Below are 19114 nucleotides of genomic sequence, written 5' to 3'. Positions count from 1 at the left end.
TTCTTATGAGAAAAGTTGCTTTGATTTTCTTCGTTTTGATATATGTCACACTTTTCAGGAACGCATCCCCGACGTAAACCGGGGTCTGGTCTGGGGTCTGATATAAAGACGTGAAGAAAAGAAAGAAAAAGAAAATGAAGGCAAAGATAAGTAATGTAAAGATATGGAGTGAAAACTAGGAGGATAAGGGCATGAGGCAGGTGAGAAATAAATTAAAGCTAGCTCGGAAAAATAGTTTGCATGAGAAAGAAAGCAAGACCAGCAATGTTAACACGGAGAGGGTAACATGGCTACGGGCACCACTTTGAGGCTCCAAAATCAGGATGCAAGTCACTTCCATGCAGGTCACACCACATCCATGTAATTTAACACAGACTGTTAGTTCAAGGGTGAAAAGTGTACGTAACTTGAGGCAATACACAGTCTAATGTGGAAATAAGTTTTATGGTGAATGCTCTACAATGCTGCAGACCAATTGCAAGCATGTCCATAATGTGATCCCATAATGTGATGTTTTTTACATATATATATATATATATATATATATATATATATATATATATATATTTTTAATGTTCAATACTCCCACACACTTTCTTCCAAACACCTTTCTCCCATTTTACCATTTTCTCCATCTCTTGATCATGAGAAAACTCATGCCTCATTCACAATTGTGGCACTGTCTTTCTTTGTGCCTTTAATCATCATTGCCATCCCAATCCTCTCTGCCTTTGGAATCTTCAAATCCATGATTTTTCTCCTATGTGTGGGACTATGGCGGCAAACTCCCTCACGTCAGTACCCCACCCTGTGTCATATTCACACCCAGGTTCCCTTGCACCTGTTCCACGATCAGCCACCTCACACCCATGTTCAGCATCCTCCAGCTCTGTTCACCACTATCCCATGCCACTCCGCTCTTTGCTTCCTTCACGTTCCACTCCCTCTCTGCTCACCTAGCATCTCGCCCCACCTCCATGCTAGCCCAGTGTCCTGCCCCCCTTTCCCTGCTCGCCCCCGCCATGCCCCCCCTCCATTTGCCCAGCGTCACAGCCCCAACCCTTCCACTCACCCTGCACCACGCCCCCCCCTCTGCTTACCCAGTGCCACGCCCCCCCCCAGCCCATGTAGCACCACACCCTCCCTCTGCTCTCCCATCTCGTCCCCTCTTTCCCACTCCCTGCCAACAGTGCCTTCTCCACCATTCTTAATTCTGTGAACATCCACCATCCAAGGTCTTCACTCCAATTTGACAGACCTCTCGATCCATCCAAGCTGACATTATCTGCCCAACAGGATACTTCCTCCCACAGTATGTCCCAGATTCCTCTGTGTCTCCCTGTGGGTATTGTATTCCCGGTCTGACAGGTCTGAACCACATTATGGTGGCAGAGTTGCAGTTTATGTCAAGAAATCTATTTTCCACTGAACATGAACTCCCCAACCACCTGCTAACCTCCAGGAGAACTTTTGGCTGTGCTTTGGCCTCTACAAAAACCTCTTCATTGTCTGTGTGCTGTACCATCCACACAATAGGGATGACCCCATTTGCATCTACCTCTCTGCCAACATGGACCATTTTGTAACCACCCATCCCAAATTTCATTTCCCCATATACGGCTATTTCATCTATCACCATGCCAAGTTGCTGGGTGTTGATACTTCTTTGACCAGCCAAGGCATTGCAGCAAAGGACTTATGGGACTCCCCCAATCAGTGATCTTTTCGACTCACATTTTTTTCCCAGTGGCATGTCTTCCCTTGAACTCCCTTCTGGACGATTTTCCTCTTCAACTCCAACAAGTGCTTGTGAGAAAGTGCTTGTGATAATCAACATCATTCTGGCTATTGTGCTGCAGTGTCTGGCAGTTCATTCAAGCCGACTGTCAGGGACTGCAAGTTGTCCTCTCATGTCAAGACTGATCCTTCATTTCCACCTCTCCTGACATTAATACTTTATACCATCTTGTCTGCAGTTCTCTTAACCATCCTCTCGTCATTGGTACACAGAATCCTGTGATGAAGCAGTTGCCTTCAATTCCGGGAAAGCATATCCTACTGAAGGAAACCTCAGACCATTCCACAATGTCCGGAGCAAGTGCATGCCCACTCTCAGGAAAGCCAGAGAACAACATCCGGCGAACCAAAAAGCTGAACTCTCAAACCTGTCTCCTTCAAAAACCTGGTGAAACCTTGTCAAGTCATTCTCTGGGGTATGCCCCCCTCATTACCTCCACAACACAAGCATGTGTATTCAGCAGTTTGTTTGTTTTTGTCTGTCTGTCTGTAAGCAGGATATTTCATAATGTTGTAGACAGATTCAGACAAAATTTGGACCAGTTGCGTGAGCAATAGGGATTCATCGATTAGATTTTGTTGAAGATCCAGGTCTGGATACTCCAATTTTTAAGTGATTCTCAACCATCGAGAGATAGGGCCAAAAACAGTAAATAGCATGATATTTCAAAAGGTGGACGGATTATCACAAAACTTGATGGAGGAGCTGGGTAGGTGATAAGAACAAGCCAATTAGATTTTTCTTTAGGTCCAGATGCAGGTCAGGCCCAACAGTGGGCTGCAAAAACAAACTATTCAGCATGGCGGTGGTCCGTTGCTCTGAACTCGACAACCTACGAGGCCTTCATTCGCACCTTGGAAGGCTGGTGCCCTTGCCTCACATCTTCCCCTTCTTGACCCGTACAAAGCAAGCGCACTTATCTGGCTCCAATGCGCTCTCTAAAAGAAACTATTGCATGGATGCACCAACGAATGCATGGTTTGCACAGCCATGGAAGACTAAAATTGCAGGGGAGTTCCAGAACACAAAAGCTGTTTTCAGGACTTTTGAAGTGCATGTTCTATGTACTCCAGAATAACTGCTCACCTCGACTCATTCCGTCCTCTTTTTTTACTACCCATGGAACCAACCTCCATATATTCTCTTCAATCTCATTCTTTCCCTCCAAGTCTTCAAGACGGCTGTTCACAGAAAGAAGTTAACCTATTGTTTACCCCCCCCCCCTTTTCGCTTCAGGTGTATGGGGTAATGACATCAAGGAACAGTTTAACCGAGGAGATGGAGAGATAATCCTTCTAGATTTAGGATATCGATCAGCGTGCTATTACTTTATGCGAGGCACTAGTTATGACTAAGACGCTTAGTTTATATGATGAAGTAAAAGAGGAGGAACGTGAGGGATCAGCATGTCCAGTCCAAGTATCATTAACACGCTGCCTTTATGAGCCCCGTTCTGTGCAAAATTGCTATTGTGCGAATCTCTCAGGAACTTGTCCTTCATGCAAACCGGGTATTACTGTACATGTACATCTACTCATCAGTATATTTGGATATATTTGTAACAAAAACAAGCACAACAGTAATAATAATTATGCAAACCGATGACTCTCATGAGGGCACAATTTCCAATGGACTTGTGGAGGTCACATACAAAAGAAAATCCTTACTCAAACAACTGCAAAAGCCTGATTTATACACAAAGGAAAGGGCCGTGAGGATGGGAGCAATGAATTAAAGCAACTTCAAGCAGAGGGAAAAAGAGAAAGAAAATAAAGAGATAAAAAGGGGCTGGGATGGTGTGTTGATGGGATGGCAGCATTTAGCTTTCTTGCCAACAAGAAGTGAAATTGTCCGTCTTAGTGCAAGGCGTATACTTCATACAGGCAGATGACTGCAGAGGAACAAGTTGGTGCCGGGCGAGATTGGGCAAGTGGTGGTGAGGTAAGACAGGCTCATTGTGTGGCATGAAGAGAGTGGTGCTGCCTGGTGTCTGTGCACACTTCCTCTTTCGTTAGCACCCGTATCCTATTCACATCACGAGTCAAAACCATGACCAACTCCTCTGTTGAATCTGACTCTACTCTCGACAATTAACCCAACTCCTCTCTTGATATTTCATTCATTGACCCTACTATCGTTGACCCTTTATTTACCGACACTGAACTGCACTCCTTTTCCTTTTGGTGGGATGCAGTAAACGATGTACGGGTCTTTTGCAGATGGTATTATAGGTGGGTGCACCGCTCTGTCAAGTGGTCTTGCCCATCCTGGGCACTGTTTACTTGCTGGTCTTGGCAAAAATTTTATCGTTAAGAAATCGTTGCAGCATGTTTGAAGTACAAGTACATTGTTGAAGTAAAACAATGAACAAAATGGCAAATTAAGACCCCAGCAAGGTAACCGAGGAGCAGCTTAAGACCCCCATTGAGAGCGACATGTCAAAGGATGTGCCTGATAAAGGATATAATTAAATGAGGCCATTAATTATCTTAAAAAGGGGCGTTTTAATTAACCCAAGCACGCAATTTTTCACTCTTGCACTCCCTTGGATTTCCCTTAGTATGCATGCAAAGTTTCAGGCTGCGAGGTTTCATGGTTTTGGAGAGAGGAAGGAGACACACATGCACTTATTCATACAGTGCGCATAGAAAGTCTCCTCCCCCTTTCAAATTTTCACTTTTTGTTTCCTTATAGCCTGGAATTAAATTGCATTAAATCAGACTTTTTTTTTTTACCTTCACTTACACATCGTAACCCACAACTTCCGAGTGAAAAACAAATTCTACAAATTTCAGAAAATCATTTAAAAATATAAAACTAGAATATCTTGTTTGGATAAGTGTCCCCTTATAATAGTAATTCAAATTAGCTCAGATGTAACCATCACCATCAAAATCACAAACAAAGTTAATTGGCCTCCACCTGTGTTAAATTGTAATGATTCTGATTATTTCAGAATAAAATCAGCCTTTCCTGTAGGTCTCCTCTGCCGGGTAGTGCATTTCACAGCAGACTCAAACATGAGCACCAAGGAGCTTTCAAAAGACCTCTGGGATAAAGTTGTTGAAAGGCACAAATCAGGGGATGGGTATAAAAAATATATTTCAAAGGCCTTGAATATCCTTTGGAGCACAGTCAAGACTCAAGATAATCATCACGAAGGTAGAGTATGGCACCACCAAGACCCTGCCTAGATCAGGCCGCCCTTCCAAACTGGATGAACAAGCAAGGAAGAGACTCATCAGAGATGCCACCGAGAGGCCAATGACTACTGTGAAAGAGCTGCATGCCTTTATGGCAAAGACTGGTCACTGTGTGCTTGTGACAACAACATCACAAGCACTCCACAAGTCGAGCTTGCACATTAGTGTGGCAAGAAGGAAGACATTACTCAAAAAAGCCCATTTTGAGGTATGCCAAAAAACACTCCAGAGATTCTGAAGCCGTGCGACAAAACGTTTTGTGGTCTGACAGAAACAAGATGGAACTTCTCGGCCAAAATGCAAAACGTTATCGTTTGGCACAAACCCAACACAGCCATCACCGAAAGAACACCATCCCAACTGTAAAGCATGGTGGTGACTGCATCATGTTATGGGGATGCTTCTCTTCAGCAGTGACTGGGGCACTTGTCAGGATAGAAGGGAAAATGGATGGAGCAAAATACAGAAAAATCCGAGAGGAAAACCTGCTGTCCTCTGCAAGATAGCTGAAATTGGGACGGAAGTTGACCTTTCAGCATGACAACAACCCGAAGCACGCAGCCAAAGCTACACTGGAGTGGCAAAGGAACAAAAAGATAAATGTCCTTGAGTGGCCCAGTCAGAGCCACGACCTAAATCCAATGGAAAATCTGTGGCATGACTTGAAGATTGCTGTCCATCAACGCTCCCCATGAAACTTGACTGAGCTTGAACAGTTGAAAACAGAATGGGCAAATATTGACAATCAAGGTGTGCAAAGTTGGTGGAGACCTATCCCAACAGACTCACAGCTGGAATTGCTGTCAAAGGTGCTTCCATCAAGTATTAACTCAGAGGGGTGGACACTTATCCAACCAATACAATATATTGTTGTTTGTATTTTTATTAATTTTCTGAAATTTGTGCAATTCTTTTTTCATTTGGTAGTTGTGGGTTACGATGTGTAAATAAAGGTGTAAAAAGTCTGATTTAATGCAATTTAATTCCAGGCTATAAGGCAACAAAAGGTGAACATTTTAAATGGGGGTGAAGACTTTCTATAGGCACTGATAAATGTGTATATATATATATATATTTATATATATATATATATATATATATATATATATATATATATATATATATATATATATATATATATATGTATTTATGATTCTTGGAATCAAGATTATTGTAATATCCCATGCTGAAACTGAGTCGATGAGTCCATCACTTTGCCATAGCAGACAGTCTTCTACCATCTCCTTTCTGGTCTTGCACACTCTGCTTTCCATCCTTTGCCCCACCTCCCCCCCCCAGGTCTCTGCAGGGCACACATGGTCCACCACTAACCCCCTTCTTTTGAAACTACCTAAATCCTAGATCAATGCTCACCTCCACTCATTTGTTCCTCTTTTTTCGTCTCGTCAAGCAGTGTGCGCAGAAGGCCGATTGCAGCAAGTGTCCTGCATGGCAGAGTTTCAGCAAATAAACCACTGCTTCGACCACAGAATAAGGTGAAAAGACTGAAATTTCCAAGACAACACCAAGATTAGGTGACTGAACAATGTGATCGAGTACTCTGGTCTGATGAATTGAAGTTTGAACTTTTTGGATCTAAGAGACACCAGGTTCTATGCCGAAGACCAGGAGAACGTTACAACACAAAATGTTTGCAGATTACTGTTAAACATGGGGGAGGCTGTGTGACTGTCTACGGTTGCGTCTCAGCTTTTGGTGTTGGAAAACTTGTTAAAATCAATGGGACGCTAACAAAATAAGTACAATCAGATACTGCAGCACCATGCAGTTCCTAGTGGAAATCGTTTAATCAGATGTGGATTTATTTTCCAACAAGATAATGATCCAAAACACACTTCCAATAGAGTAAAACAGTATTTGGAGAATAAGGTTACAGCCGGTGTGCTCCAAGTGTTAGAATGCCCACCCCAGAGTATGGACATGAGTCTCATAGAGGCCATATGAGATTACCTGGAAACAGAATAAGGAGAAGAACCCAACTAACCTTAAAGAACTGTGGAATGTACTTCAGGATATTTGGCACAATATTCCTGTAAAAGTGCTTCAGTCACACAGGAAGCAGGGGTAGAAGAGTGATGGCACTCAAGAAGGCAAAGGGTGGACACAGGAACTTGCAAAGCATTGACTGATATTATAAAATGACACCCCACATTCTTGTTATTACCCTGCACATGGTACACACAAAGCGAAAAGTGGGGTTAAACACTTGGTTCACTTCTTATGTCTGTCTGTTTGTCTCTCTGCCCTTCTGTCTAAAATGTCAATTTACAAAAATCTATTTTTCGTGTACCCTAGCCCGAGCTCCAAAATATACATTTTGAGCACTGTTGTTATTTTAATGTAAAATGTTTCCGTCAACACTCAACTTTTGTACTGTAAGAACATATCTCCGAATATATAATGTGATTCGATGGGAAAGATTTTAGGTTATGGTTTGGGGTTAAGGGTACACAATTTGTTTTTAGGGTTCAATTCAAATGAAATGCAATTTCCATAATAAATAATTTATTTCCATTATACTTAAATTTCATTTACTTGCTAATCATTTTGTTGTTATTGCAAATTTCCGTCAAGTGAATTTTTGTATCGGAAGAGATTACCGCATTTATTTAAAAGGTGAAAATTGTGCTTTTAAATTCCACTCATGTACAATTTACCAGTTTCAAAATATGCATTTACAGGTACAGAATAGTATGCAAGTTATATTCAGTGTTTTTGTTTCTTTGTGGCGATTTTCTTTTCATTGTTCTATTCCATTTAGTGTTTGTATTGACACAAATATTGTATTGAATGACCAAACAAGGAAAAAAAAATATCACAAGTTGAATGATTGTTTAAACTGATTAATTACTCGATTTACAAATGTATGTCCAACACTGCCGTAACAGATTTGCATTTGTACGTCCGACACTATCCGACCGACATGACTTCAAATAAAAATTCCTCCTGGTCCTAAGTTTTTGGAAGAAAGGTAATTATTTCTGCTAAATAGCGAGACTTGGTATCTATTTTAAGTGCTCAGAGGTAATTTTTTCTCATAAGTCAAAATAGTTCACAGAGTTGTTCATTTGATTTCAAAAGGTTTTAAAAAACATTTCTCAGAGTACGTCCGACACCGGGGTATTTTTGGAGTTTTAGGGTCATTAAGGAAGAGATGCCAATTTTTGCTGTGTTATCCTTTTCTCATGTTTCATTGTTATATTTCATTAAATTACAAAGTTTTAAAGCATTCACAGTTTACATCGCTTCATTCATTAAAGTATCCGAAATGTACTTCCAACATTGCGGAATTGCCTGAAAATCAACATGACATTAAAACTTTAAAAATCACATTTGAAAATGCATCATCATTTTGGCGGTCGGTGATATCATTTCCCACAATGCTGTGTTGTCAGAAAAGGAAAATGCAGGATTATTTGATGGATTGCTTGCAGAATTTCAGCGAAACATTCTGAACTAGAACGGCACTCGGTAGAGCACTTACCTCCACCAAGTTGAACAATTTATGTTTTGTATCCCACTGATGGTCTGGATGCAGATCCGACCTTCACAAAAATCGAATCAGCTTGTTCTTGTCATCTACCTCACTCATCCACCAAGTTTTGTAATAATCCATAAGTAAATAACGTTTTATAATACCGTACGACATATCATTCTTGGTCCCATCTCTCAATGGTGAAGAATCATTTTTTAAATTATAGTATTTGGATCCGGATCCAGATCTTCACCAAAATCAAAACAATTTGTCCTTGTCACACACCAAACCTTCCACCAAGTTTAGTCTGAAAGCGTCCGTAACTTTTTGAGATATCCTGCACATAAACAGATGACAGACAGACTGACAAACAAACAAACGTGTGAAAACATAACCTCCGTCCACCTTCGCTGGTAGAAGTAACAACAAAACAGTTTGGAAGTTTCACCGCTTTGCTGTATTCGCAAATAAATTCATTCCTTCATTTTATACAAATCTTCATCACAAGAACCTCAAATATTGAAATCGTAAATGGGAAATGCAAATAGGATGGCCAAGCAATAACCCCTCCCATGGGAAATGTGCTTCAAGATGCTGTGTTCCTCATCACATGGATGGCATTGGAAAGTCGGTTTGTAACAGACATTAAATCCAGGGGTTTGAAAGCTTTAAAGCAGAAGTCCAATTTGTCAGCACATGACCACTGAGGTTTCCTGTCACCATTTGGTATAAATAACACCCCTAAGCCATTTTCTATTGACTTTTTAAAGTCGCAACACAAAATTGCCTGGACCGTAGAACTTTAAAATTACATCCCATTATGATTACAACTTTTACAGCAAAGTGGAAAAGTCGGCAACAATTCATACTGATTGCAGGCATCTATGCATTTGCGTGAATAATTTCTATTGTTCGATCACACAGTATGTGACACTGTCACCATGCTTCTCTTAAAATTGTATGGGTCAGCAGGCTATGGAGAAGGTTAAATACATGCAAATCTTGCAGTGCAGAGTCAAACCAAGGCTGGGTGGATAGTGTGATAGGAGACAGCCCGAGTTACTTGAGGGGGGGGGGTACAGACGGCGTGGCTGAGGGCATGCTGTTTCATACAGAATACAAAGTACCTGGGAGAATGAAGTGGCACGGGAATGATGCAGAGAAATGGAGATGCAGTGGAGGGCAAAGATTGGAAGGGGGCAAGATCGTAAAGAGGGCAGCCATAGCCTCCAGCTGTACCAAATGAACGGTTGCTAGGGGAGGGCTTCTTGGTTGAGCATGACAAACAAAGGATCAGTATTCCCGAGTGGTTTCTTGAGATGGCTGTGCGTCAGGCAGTACAATCGTGCCAGTGCCACACTGAACAGTCTGAAGTACCATCCCACATTCTCCTGTACATCAACTCCTGACATATTGAACTTCCCATTTGCAACAATCATGAGTCCCATTGCAGACATTAAATGGTTGCTCTCTCCTATAATATAAACAAACTTTAGTGTTATTTGGAGGACTATGGAGGATTAGGCCCATTGTTTTGTGAGTGGTTCCAGTCAAAAAAACCCCAAAACAGAGTATTTGGATCAGAAACATATATTTGGTCTACAGGAAAGCAACTATGTAGGAGAACAGCTTGAGAATGAGGGAAGCCCATTTGGTTTTGGACATGGCTTTAAGGGAACAAACACAACCCCTCCCCCTTTGTGATCCAGCATTTCAAGTAATAGCAAGGCTCGTAAATTAATTCACGCTGTGGGCAAGTCGGAGCCTGCTATGGGAGACGGGACAGCTGGCAGTGTCGGAAAAAGGGTCCCAGTGCGGGATGAGGAAAGGGGAGCAGGACTGGGTTCACTCGTCATTCTTTGGGATGTTTCCCTGGGCAACAATGGGCCAAACTTCATGCGAGAACACTGTGGGCAACAGCTCCGAGACCTTTCGACCATATTCGCCAAACAAATTTAGCTCATATTTTCCCATTTTTCCTCCTGCTTTATTCCACAAATCGATATGTTTGATTCCCATAGACATTCCCACAAAGATTTTTTCGATGCAACGTTGAGGCTCATGGAAGGGTGAGATGACAGAGGGTAAGAGGCAACATGACAAGTGGGGCAGTTGGGCCAAATTTGGACACAATAAAAACACAACAAGCCGTCTAATGGTCTGAAGCTTTTGTCCTATTTAGAAAATACGAAGATATTTGCAGCTTTGCTTTTGTAGTGAAATATTGAATGTGCTATTTACTATCCAGGGCCTTGAGTGAGTCGAAATGCAGCAATAAGTGGGAATCTCAACATTCCATTTCAACTCATGCTGGCAAGTGATGTGTTTTTGAAGTCAACAGGGAGTCAACTTCAGTGAAAGAGCTTTTATGATGTACTCAAAATGCAAGTTAGAATGCATTGCTGGAGTGAAATAGCTTAGAAATGTACGAGCCATCAACACTCTTCAGAGGATTTAAACTTTCATTTTTAAGTTTGTATTCAAACTAATGTGACAGTCTTGATGTTACTTTTAGTCCCCTCCACCCCCACCCCCTCCTACATCCACCACCATCTCTTTGCATTAATCCTATTATTTCATTTAACTTGTTCGGTTGAATTTCTCTCCGTGTACGTTTTGGATTTTGATGAAGAGAGAAAAGAATATACAACTTCATTTATATCCTATTACAAGCAAATGGAGATCGAGGAGATTGAAGCAGTGATTAGTGAATGCATTAAAATTGGAGGATCGAGATAATGACGCAACAGAAGAGGGATTTGTGCAATTTCCTGGAATCCCAGAATCTCAAAAATCACTTACGAGTACAGACAGAGCATAGACATGAAGTTCCATTCATCATCTGTAAATTGCAGAGAAATGTTTTTAGTTCTGAAAAGGAAATGGTGAACTGCGAATTCATGGGATTCAAAGCATTATTGAAACGGTTATTATTTTCCAGTTTGAAAAATGTAAATCATTATAACAGGAATGATAACACTACCTGATGGCAATACAGCGATGCCACCAGACCACATCAAGTGTGCAGGACACCGTTGGCGAAGCATTTGAGACAATCACGCCTGGAATGTGAAGGACGCGTCTTACGCAGGATGTGGGGACTCATGACCGACCCAGTCAACTACAAACAGGACTTCCGGTGCACGACTTAGGTAATATATCCTGAGTGAACTGCATGAATACGTGCAAATATAACAATACAGTATTTCATAATGCAGAGCCTCGCAGGGATGAATAAATTACAGTAGATCTGAGAACCAATTAGAACTCATTCACTCACTCACATGAATGACTGACTCACAGCACCATTACAATAACTTTTCTTGTTCCTTTGGAATGTTCGAGGCGAATAAGCCACCCAAGAATTTCTCACATCCTCATATATCACGGAAATTACAGAGGAAATGGTCTGTTTGTGGGAAAAGTATGGTTTGTACGTGGTAAAAGTTAACCCAATCATTATTGTTACTTAATGTAAATGTGAACGAGCGGGATAACTGGCACACGCAGACAAAAACCTATATTGGGAGTAGAGAAAAGAAAAGCAGGATCGTTGACAACAACAAACAGACGCACAGAGACAGGTTGAAGAGATGACAAATTTAAACATGCAGTAAATCAATTTGTGATTGAATTCGACAAAAAACGTTATGCTTATGTTTGAAAGCTTTGTTGAACCACGCTTTTCAGCTGGTTGGACGTTGTATTCGAGTCCGTAGGTGTTATGGCAGTCTGCAAATGACGTCGGCAATCATGCACTCTGGAATTGGGCAGATAACTTTTTTTATAATCCACGTTCAAAACCAACTTATGGTTAAATCCGATATAAAAATGTTACAGTAATAACTGTCGAACAGTGCTGAATGTCGTTTAGGGTGTAATATTCCAGTAAGCCACCCGAGGGTGCTATATTAAAGTTAGGGTGTGTGAAGACACACACACACACACACACACACACACACACACACACACACACACACACACACACACACCATTCTCTGGTCACTTAAGGCATGGGTGAGCCCATTAGAGAGGGGACACAAGAAAATCCGAAGCCAAAACATGAAAGTGAACACCAATATTCCAAATATGCCTGAAGTCAAGTTGCCATGTAGTTTACTAAATATTTCTCATAACAATCTTCCCAAGGCAGCCCAATGAGGCCCAACAGACTCTGGCTAGAACCTGGCACTTGTAGCAAAATCAAACGGAGGAGCCAGAACTGCATTGGAGTCATCAAGAGGAACCCGGGGAAGTAAAGAGCAAAGATGGAGTTATCAGGACGAACCTGGATAGGATTCGGGTTTCAGACGCAACTTCACAACCCTCAAACCCATCCAGGCGCAGCCAAGTGACCTTACAGAAAAAAATTCTGCAAGAATTCATTCTCCTGAGACAGATGGCTAAAGAAAGAGAGAAATAAAGAGGAAAAGAGATGAAAAAAAAAAACAGAAAAGTAAGAATTAGAATGAATAAAGAGAATTGTGAAAAATTAGAAAGATGTTAGCCAATGAGATTTAGTTCACCATCATTTGCTACCTGGTTATGTGAAGATTTTCTCAGATTTCCCATGCAAGGGTAAGAAGTTAAAACGTAACACAAAACATTGGTTTCATTTCTACACTTGTGTATCTTGCAATAACTCAATGGTTCTTATGACATACTTTCCTCCACATTGACCAGCCTGTTATGCACTCAACACAAGCGCACTATCTTTCCTACACAATAAAAAGTACCGTGGAATCAACTTTCAAATGAAGCGTCATTTCGACGTAAAGGGGAGCAAACAATTCTCACCTGTCAAGAGCTATCCTAAATTACAAAAAAAAGCCAAATTCCACACGTTTCACTGTCAGTAAACATGTCATTCCACTGGTGCAAGCAATTTATTTGTGTAAATATCACATTTACAAGCTAAATAATCTTTCTCCAGCACAGTTTCGACAATTATTTGACTTTGCCCTCCTCCATTGTCTGTGCACCTAGCGCGAATCGAGTCTGAAAGAGGATGCACATGGAATTGTATAGATTGCGCATCGGCGCTGATGCAGCCCTTTGACGAACATTTCCCAGCTGCACAGATTTCGGCCATTGTTCCTCCCAGTCCCATTTACCGTCTGCTTTGTCCGTATTGCTTTATATGACCACCACCATCACAACCGCCCCCCATCCCTCCCACTCAAACTCACTCAAATCCCCACCACCTCCCTTCTTATATATACTGTCCAATTCTATAGGTCCCTGAGCACAAAGCAGCTCCCTTTCCCCTTCTTTCCCGCGTCATGTTATCTCTGTATTAGGAGGTCACCTTTCCACACTGCTGCGTTCCATCGGAAAACGGAGTTATCTTTTGATGTCCTTTGGGCACTGGCTCTCTGCTCGAGACTATCCAATTGACCATCTCCTGTAATCTACACTACTTTGAATACCCTTTACAATCGCTGCAATATTTTGTGTTCTCCCTCCATATGCTAATCACATGCAAAGCTGCCTTTTGACACATGCTTGTCCACACCTCACCATTGCATGTACAGTGCTGACAACTGCTATTTTCACATTGTCTTCACTCCCAATTGTGCCCTCCTTCACAGCAGCAACAGCAGTAAACAAAATGCATGAGCTGCCCGAATTTTTATTCACCAAATATTGGTATCGTTTTCAAATACTGTACAAAGTGCAGGTCAGAGCGACCTTTATGTTATGTAACCTATAAAGGTTGTAAATAGGGTGCACTTTGCATAAAGGCTCCTTGGCTCTGAACAAAACGCTTTTCGTGTTACTATTATTATTATTATTACTATTATTGTGGAAATTTCTATTTCTGGAGGTAGTTGAAACTCAAACCAAAGGTGCTAGTGTTTTCAGTGCGTAGGAAATGTGGTAAAGCTAATGTGGAAGCCGAAGGCCGCTTCAGACAGCGCACAACGATGGGGGAGACTCAAATTACTCCCACGTCGATCGAGCCAAGCTCATGCGTTGCCTTTAGATTTGTGGTTTCACTGGATCTTTATATATTTCGTGCCTACAAGTAAATGTCGTAATTAAAAGAGCCGTAAAGAAAGCGTTGGCGGAGCGGTAACCTTTTGGAAGCAGGTTTGAAGCGCATCCGAGCAGCGGGGAGGCGTGGGGAGTGCGGATCCGCGGGGAGTTAATTACCGACCGAGGCCTAAAGCGGGGCCGTCGGAGGGTGGGTTTTATTTTGCGCTGCAAATGGCGATTACTCTCGCAAACCACCTGCGCCCCAAGGTCTCGGTATACAGAGCAGCCGAGTCCAGAGAGTTGACGCACCGTCGCCGGGCAATCTTTGATTGCAGACATATTGGCGTGAATATCTGCGGTCATGATTCAAGTGCTCTTCACGATTTAGTTGGCCCCGGAGATGATTTTGCGTCATGCCATAGGTGAGGGCATGGGGAGAAGAGTGGGGGGCAGAAGGGGTGGGGGGAGGGGAGGGGGGCGTACGACGTACGAGTGAGCGATGAATCGGCACAAGTGACGCAGCATGGAGCCGCGATGCCGAGGCGGCTTGTGCCTTTGAATCTCTGCGTCCTTCCATTTGCGCATCCCCTGTGCTCGTTTCATCGCCGCGCAGAACGTGATCCACGAGGCGTGATGTTTTAAAATCGCAAGAGTCTGCTCAGCAAACCCACAAGCGCCAATTCCGGGGTGGGGGTGGGGGATGAGGTAGAGGAGGGGGGAGAGGAGGGATCGCTGCACCGAGACGTGCGCTCTCATTCCCTCGATGCAGCATGCAGAAACAATGAACCGAGGGGCTCCGCCTTTCGTGTCCGCGGTTCCTTAGGCAACCAAAGCGGGGGAAAAAAGCACGAAGCGGGTCCGCAAGGCTTGCATCAACAGAAAAGCAATAGCAATAGCAAGAGCAAACAAGTGAATGTTCATTTCAACACTTGAGCAATCTCTGTCTGGTGATATGCGTGGCAAGAAATATTTGAGTAAATGGAAATATCGACATACGTGTGGGTGCGGGTGTGTACACACACACACACACACACACACACACACACACACACACACACACACACACACACACACACACACACAATTGGTTACTAACGAAATAATTTCATTTCGGAACGATTAATGCCTGTCATGCGACATTAATATATTAATCCAAAAAACTACAGTAAAATTACAACGGCCAAAATAGCCCGACAACACGGAGGTAAGACTGTTGCCACACCCAGCTGGGGGTCAATTAGTATTGCTGGCATTGTGCAGCGTCATACATATCACACTGCAGCGTCACATTCTGGGCACTAAGAAGTACTTGACGGTGGAAATAGTGAGTCTGTCAAGGAAGCAACGTATAAAAGCAACTTCCCCCACACCCCCATTATATGATGGTGTCTACATTTGTATGCAATTATTTTCAGCATTCGTTAGTGCCTGCTGCAGTAGGTGTGTCCAATTAAAAGCGACCACAAATGAGAAGTCCTTGTCATTGCCTAATATTATATGACGCCAACCAATTGAATGAAAGCGTCACAGGACGATACGCGTGTGAACAAATTTCACTCAGAAAGTACACGAGGTATATTTGCATTTGGGAATTGAGCAGGATGTGATTAAAGAAAACTGGGTAAACAAAATGTATTGGAACAACCATGTACGTGTGCGTATCATATAAAACAATATCTATGGATCGACAGGGTGGGCACTCAAAGAAAAGTTGTTGGAACAGACACAATTACAGTCCAAAATGCGTCAACTATTCTTATTCGATTTTTACATTTATTAAAATTAGTAAGGAATTTTTTTTCTTCCTAATTAAATTTACTTGTATATTAAAAAGTAAACATAAATGGCAGCCTGCTCTTAAACTGCATGCTATCTCGTTCCAATAACATTTTGAACGTCCCTTCTGTATGCGTGTGTGTGTATATAGAAATATGTATATATCAACTTCAAATTATAGAGATTGGATAGAATATCAAGAATACCTCCTCGTTTGAGCAGTTTAATGACATGTCTGAAAATGTCTGTTCTAAAGTGCTCTGGAAATAAATAAAGTTATCTTGCATGGATATTTTGTGCAAGGATTGTCAAAACCATTGAAAATCATGGTCGAAGACATGGGAAATCACTTGGGATGTTTCCAATGTCTTCTCCCTGATGTTCCAAAAACTATTTTGGTTGGGTCTGGTCTCTGATTGAAAATTGTGCTACATTGGGAGAAGTACTTTTGCTGCCTGATTGATCTGCTGAATGGTCTCGCCGATAGCTGAAAGAGCTCCCAGCTGTGTGCCAAGGATTCCCCCTCCCCTTGCTTTCACTTGTTCACAAAATAGAGATTTTCCTCCTTCGGTTTGAATAGTGTGAGAGGTCAAGCCGAGAGAGGTCGGAGGGCACGTTACCAAATAAAATAAAGTTTCCCACAATAACTCTTCACTTCTGCAAAATTCGTTATCTCCATTTTTCGACGACTCTTTCCCATTTTCTCTTTGTCTCTGCTTCCTGATCATCATGATCATCATATATATGCCTGTCCCATCCTCATCCGAGACACCACCTGCCTCATCTCCCAAGGCAGACAATAAACAAAGGGCTCTTCTCTGTTGTTCCACCGGGAATAAGAGAGACCTGTTGCATTCTGCTTGGCGCCATGAGCACGATTCACTGAAGCGCAACAATTATCGCCCAGACACCTTGATGCATCGTGTATAGGCGGTGGGCAGGTGTGTGTGGCGGGGGTGTGTATGCGCGTCTACGCCTGTTGAAAACGAAGTGAAAGGGCAGAGGTATCATATGCCAAATGCTTGAATTCCGTTCCCATAAAAATAAAAATAATAACTCCATGAATCGTTCAAATGGTCTGAAATCAACTAAAGAAAGAAAACTATGCAATAGCCAAGCGGTTTGCTATCACACACCAAAGCATATCATTCACTTGCTGATTCACTCAATGGATGTAACACCGACACCATTGTCGAGTATATGCCATGTCTCTTTGGAGAAACGTTTCAATAAATCCAATGTACCTAACTTTTAATATAAAAACCAATTCTGGAATAAGTATACATGCAGCCTTCTCGAATATATCAGTTGAACTCCATTGATAATGATCTCTTGTTGAGTTCCATTGAACATAAAACAATTATTGTTTCTGTAGATGTTGCTCCATAAAAATCGTTTCGGGACTGAGCATATTAGATCAGTGTCGACAACAATGTTGAGAGGGTCTGCCGGTGTCTGTTTGATAATTCGTTATCAGGAAAAATAAAAAGGAACACTAAATGTCCACTGTAAACGAGCAAATGAAGTCAAAGGAATGCGTCGACAATGTTTATAAATGTAAATAAAATCAAAACTTCTGTTTCGAGCAAATGACACGATTCGACGTAAAAGTCCATACATAAAAGCATAATGTCAAAGTCAATATACAACGCAGAGCAAACATTTTATAACATGATTGCCATTTTGATAACATTTTCCCCGCACAGGTATATGGGAAAGCATATCGATCCGTAACAATAAGTTGGCTTCTTAATGCAATGCAACACTGGAGTGGATCTTTAATTCAACATAACGAATGTCGGTTCCAGTTGGGCATCAAAAAGCATGAATTACCACATTATACAATGCTTTGTCGAGCACTCAATGATTTTGGTACTTGATCTGAACAAGTACAGTCCTTAGCAATTTTACTCATGTGAGTGAAAGATGAATTGAGATGGTTCTATAAACACACTACACTTGCGAGGTTAACATTAAGTATAAAATTATGTACTTTAGTTGGGAAACCAAAGAATATCTATATATATATATATATATATATATATATATATATATATATATATATATATATATATATATATATATATATATATACACACAAATAGTTTCTGGGAATGAATCTGCTTGACATCGAAATGAACACAATGAAACAAAACCCCATTTCTAACAATGAATCCCATGAGTGGTAGGGCCGATTACATGTCTCTATGGAGTTTGATGAAGCTCGATCGACTAGATCAGCAGAGACTTAGCTCTCTGACTTCAACAACAAACATCATAAAAGCCATCGTGTGGACCGGGAGGAAAAATGCCAGCATTATGGCCAGATGTCTGATGTGTGTGTGTGTGTGTGTGTGTGTGTGTGTGTGTGTGTGTGTGTGTGTGTGTGTGTGTGTGTGTGTGTGTGTGTGTGTGTGTGTGTGTGTGTATGTATGTATATGTATATGTATATGTATATGTATATGTATATGTATATGTATATGTATATATATATATATATATATATATATATATATATATATATATATATATATATATATATATATATATATATATATATATATATATATATGAGTGTGTCGGTCCACCTCGGTCCTTCCCAAGATCAGTGTCGGTCTCTCTCTTACACATTAATCCAAAGAAAATTATTGTTCATCAGCACAGTGATCCAAACAAATAAATGGAGGCCCAACCGCAGCAATTTCTCACAATAGATCGGCGACCAACAACGGGATATGCTTGAAGACGTGAGGGTACACAGGTGATGGCGACACCTCGTCTCATCGCAACACTTTTTTCCGAGGAATTCTATATAGCTTGGAAGATAAAGTCGCGCGTGTCGGAGAAGCAGACAAAGAAGTG

The 19114-nt window shown here is 41.6% G+C and overlaps 1 protein-coding gene across 22 annotated transcripts in view; it reads right to left on the bottom strand.

Annotated features, from left to right (window-relative positions):
- Window positions 1–19114, bottom strand: part of LOC147024992 (ELAV-like protein 2) — a 287153-nt gene that overhangs the window by 204778 nt on the left and 63261 nt on the right. For 14 of the 22 annotated variants that reach the window (XR_015059289.1, XR_015059290.1, XM_085885528.1 and 11 more), the window contains exon 1: window positions 18962–19114. This exon is cut by the window's right edge. The exons of the other annotated variants lie outside the window; for them this stretch is intronic. Coding sequence is in view for 12 of the 14 variants with exons in the window: in XM_085885528.1 (XP_085741654.1) it covers window positions 18962–19036 (75 nt within the window). In the remaining 2 variants the exon portion in view is untranslated. The remainder of the gene's footprint in view (window positions 1–18961) is intronic. 22 annotated transcript variants of the gene reach the window in all.

This window comes from Eptatretus burgeri, chromosome 6 (assembly GCF_056783735.1).
Source record: "Eptatretus burgeri isolate ZD-2024b chromosome 6, Ebu_testis_v1, whole genome shotgun sequence".
NCBI lineage: Eukaryota > Metazoa > Chordata > Myxini > Myxiniformes > Myxinidae > Eptatretus > Eptatretus burgeri.
The sequence above is the reverse complement of the archived record's forward strand: the minus strand, read 5'-3'. Positions and strand labels throughout refer to the sequence as shown.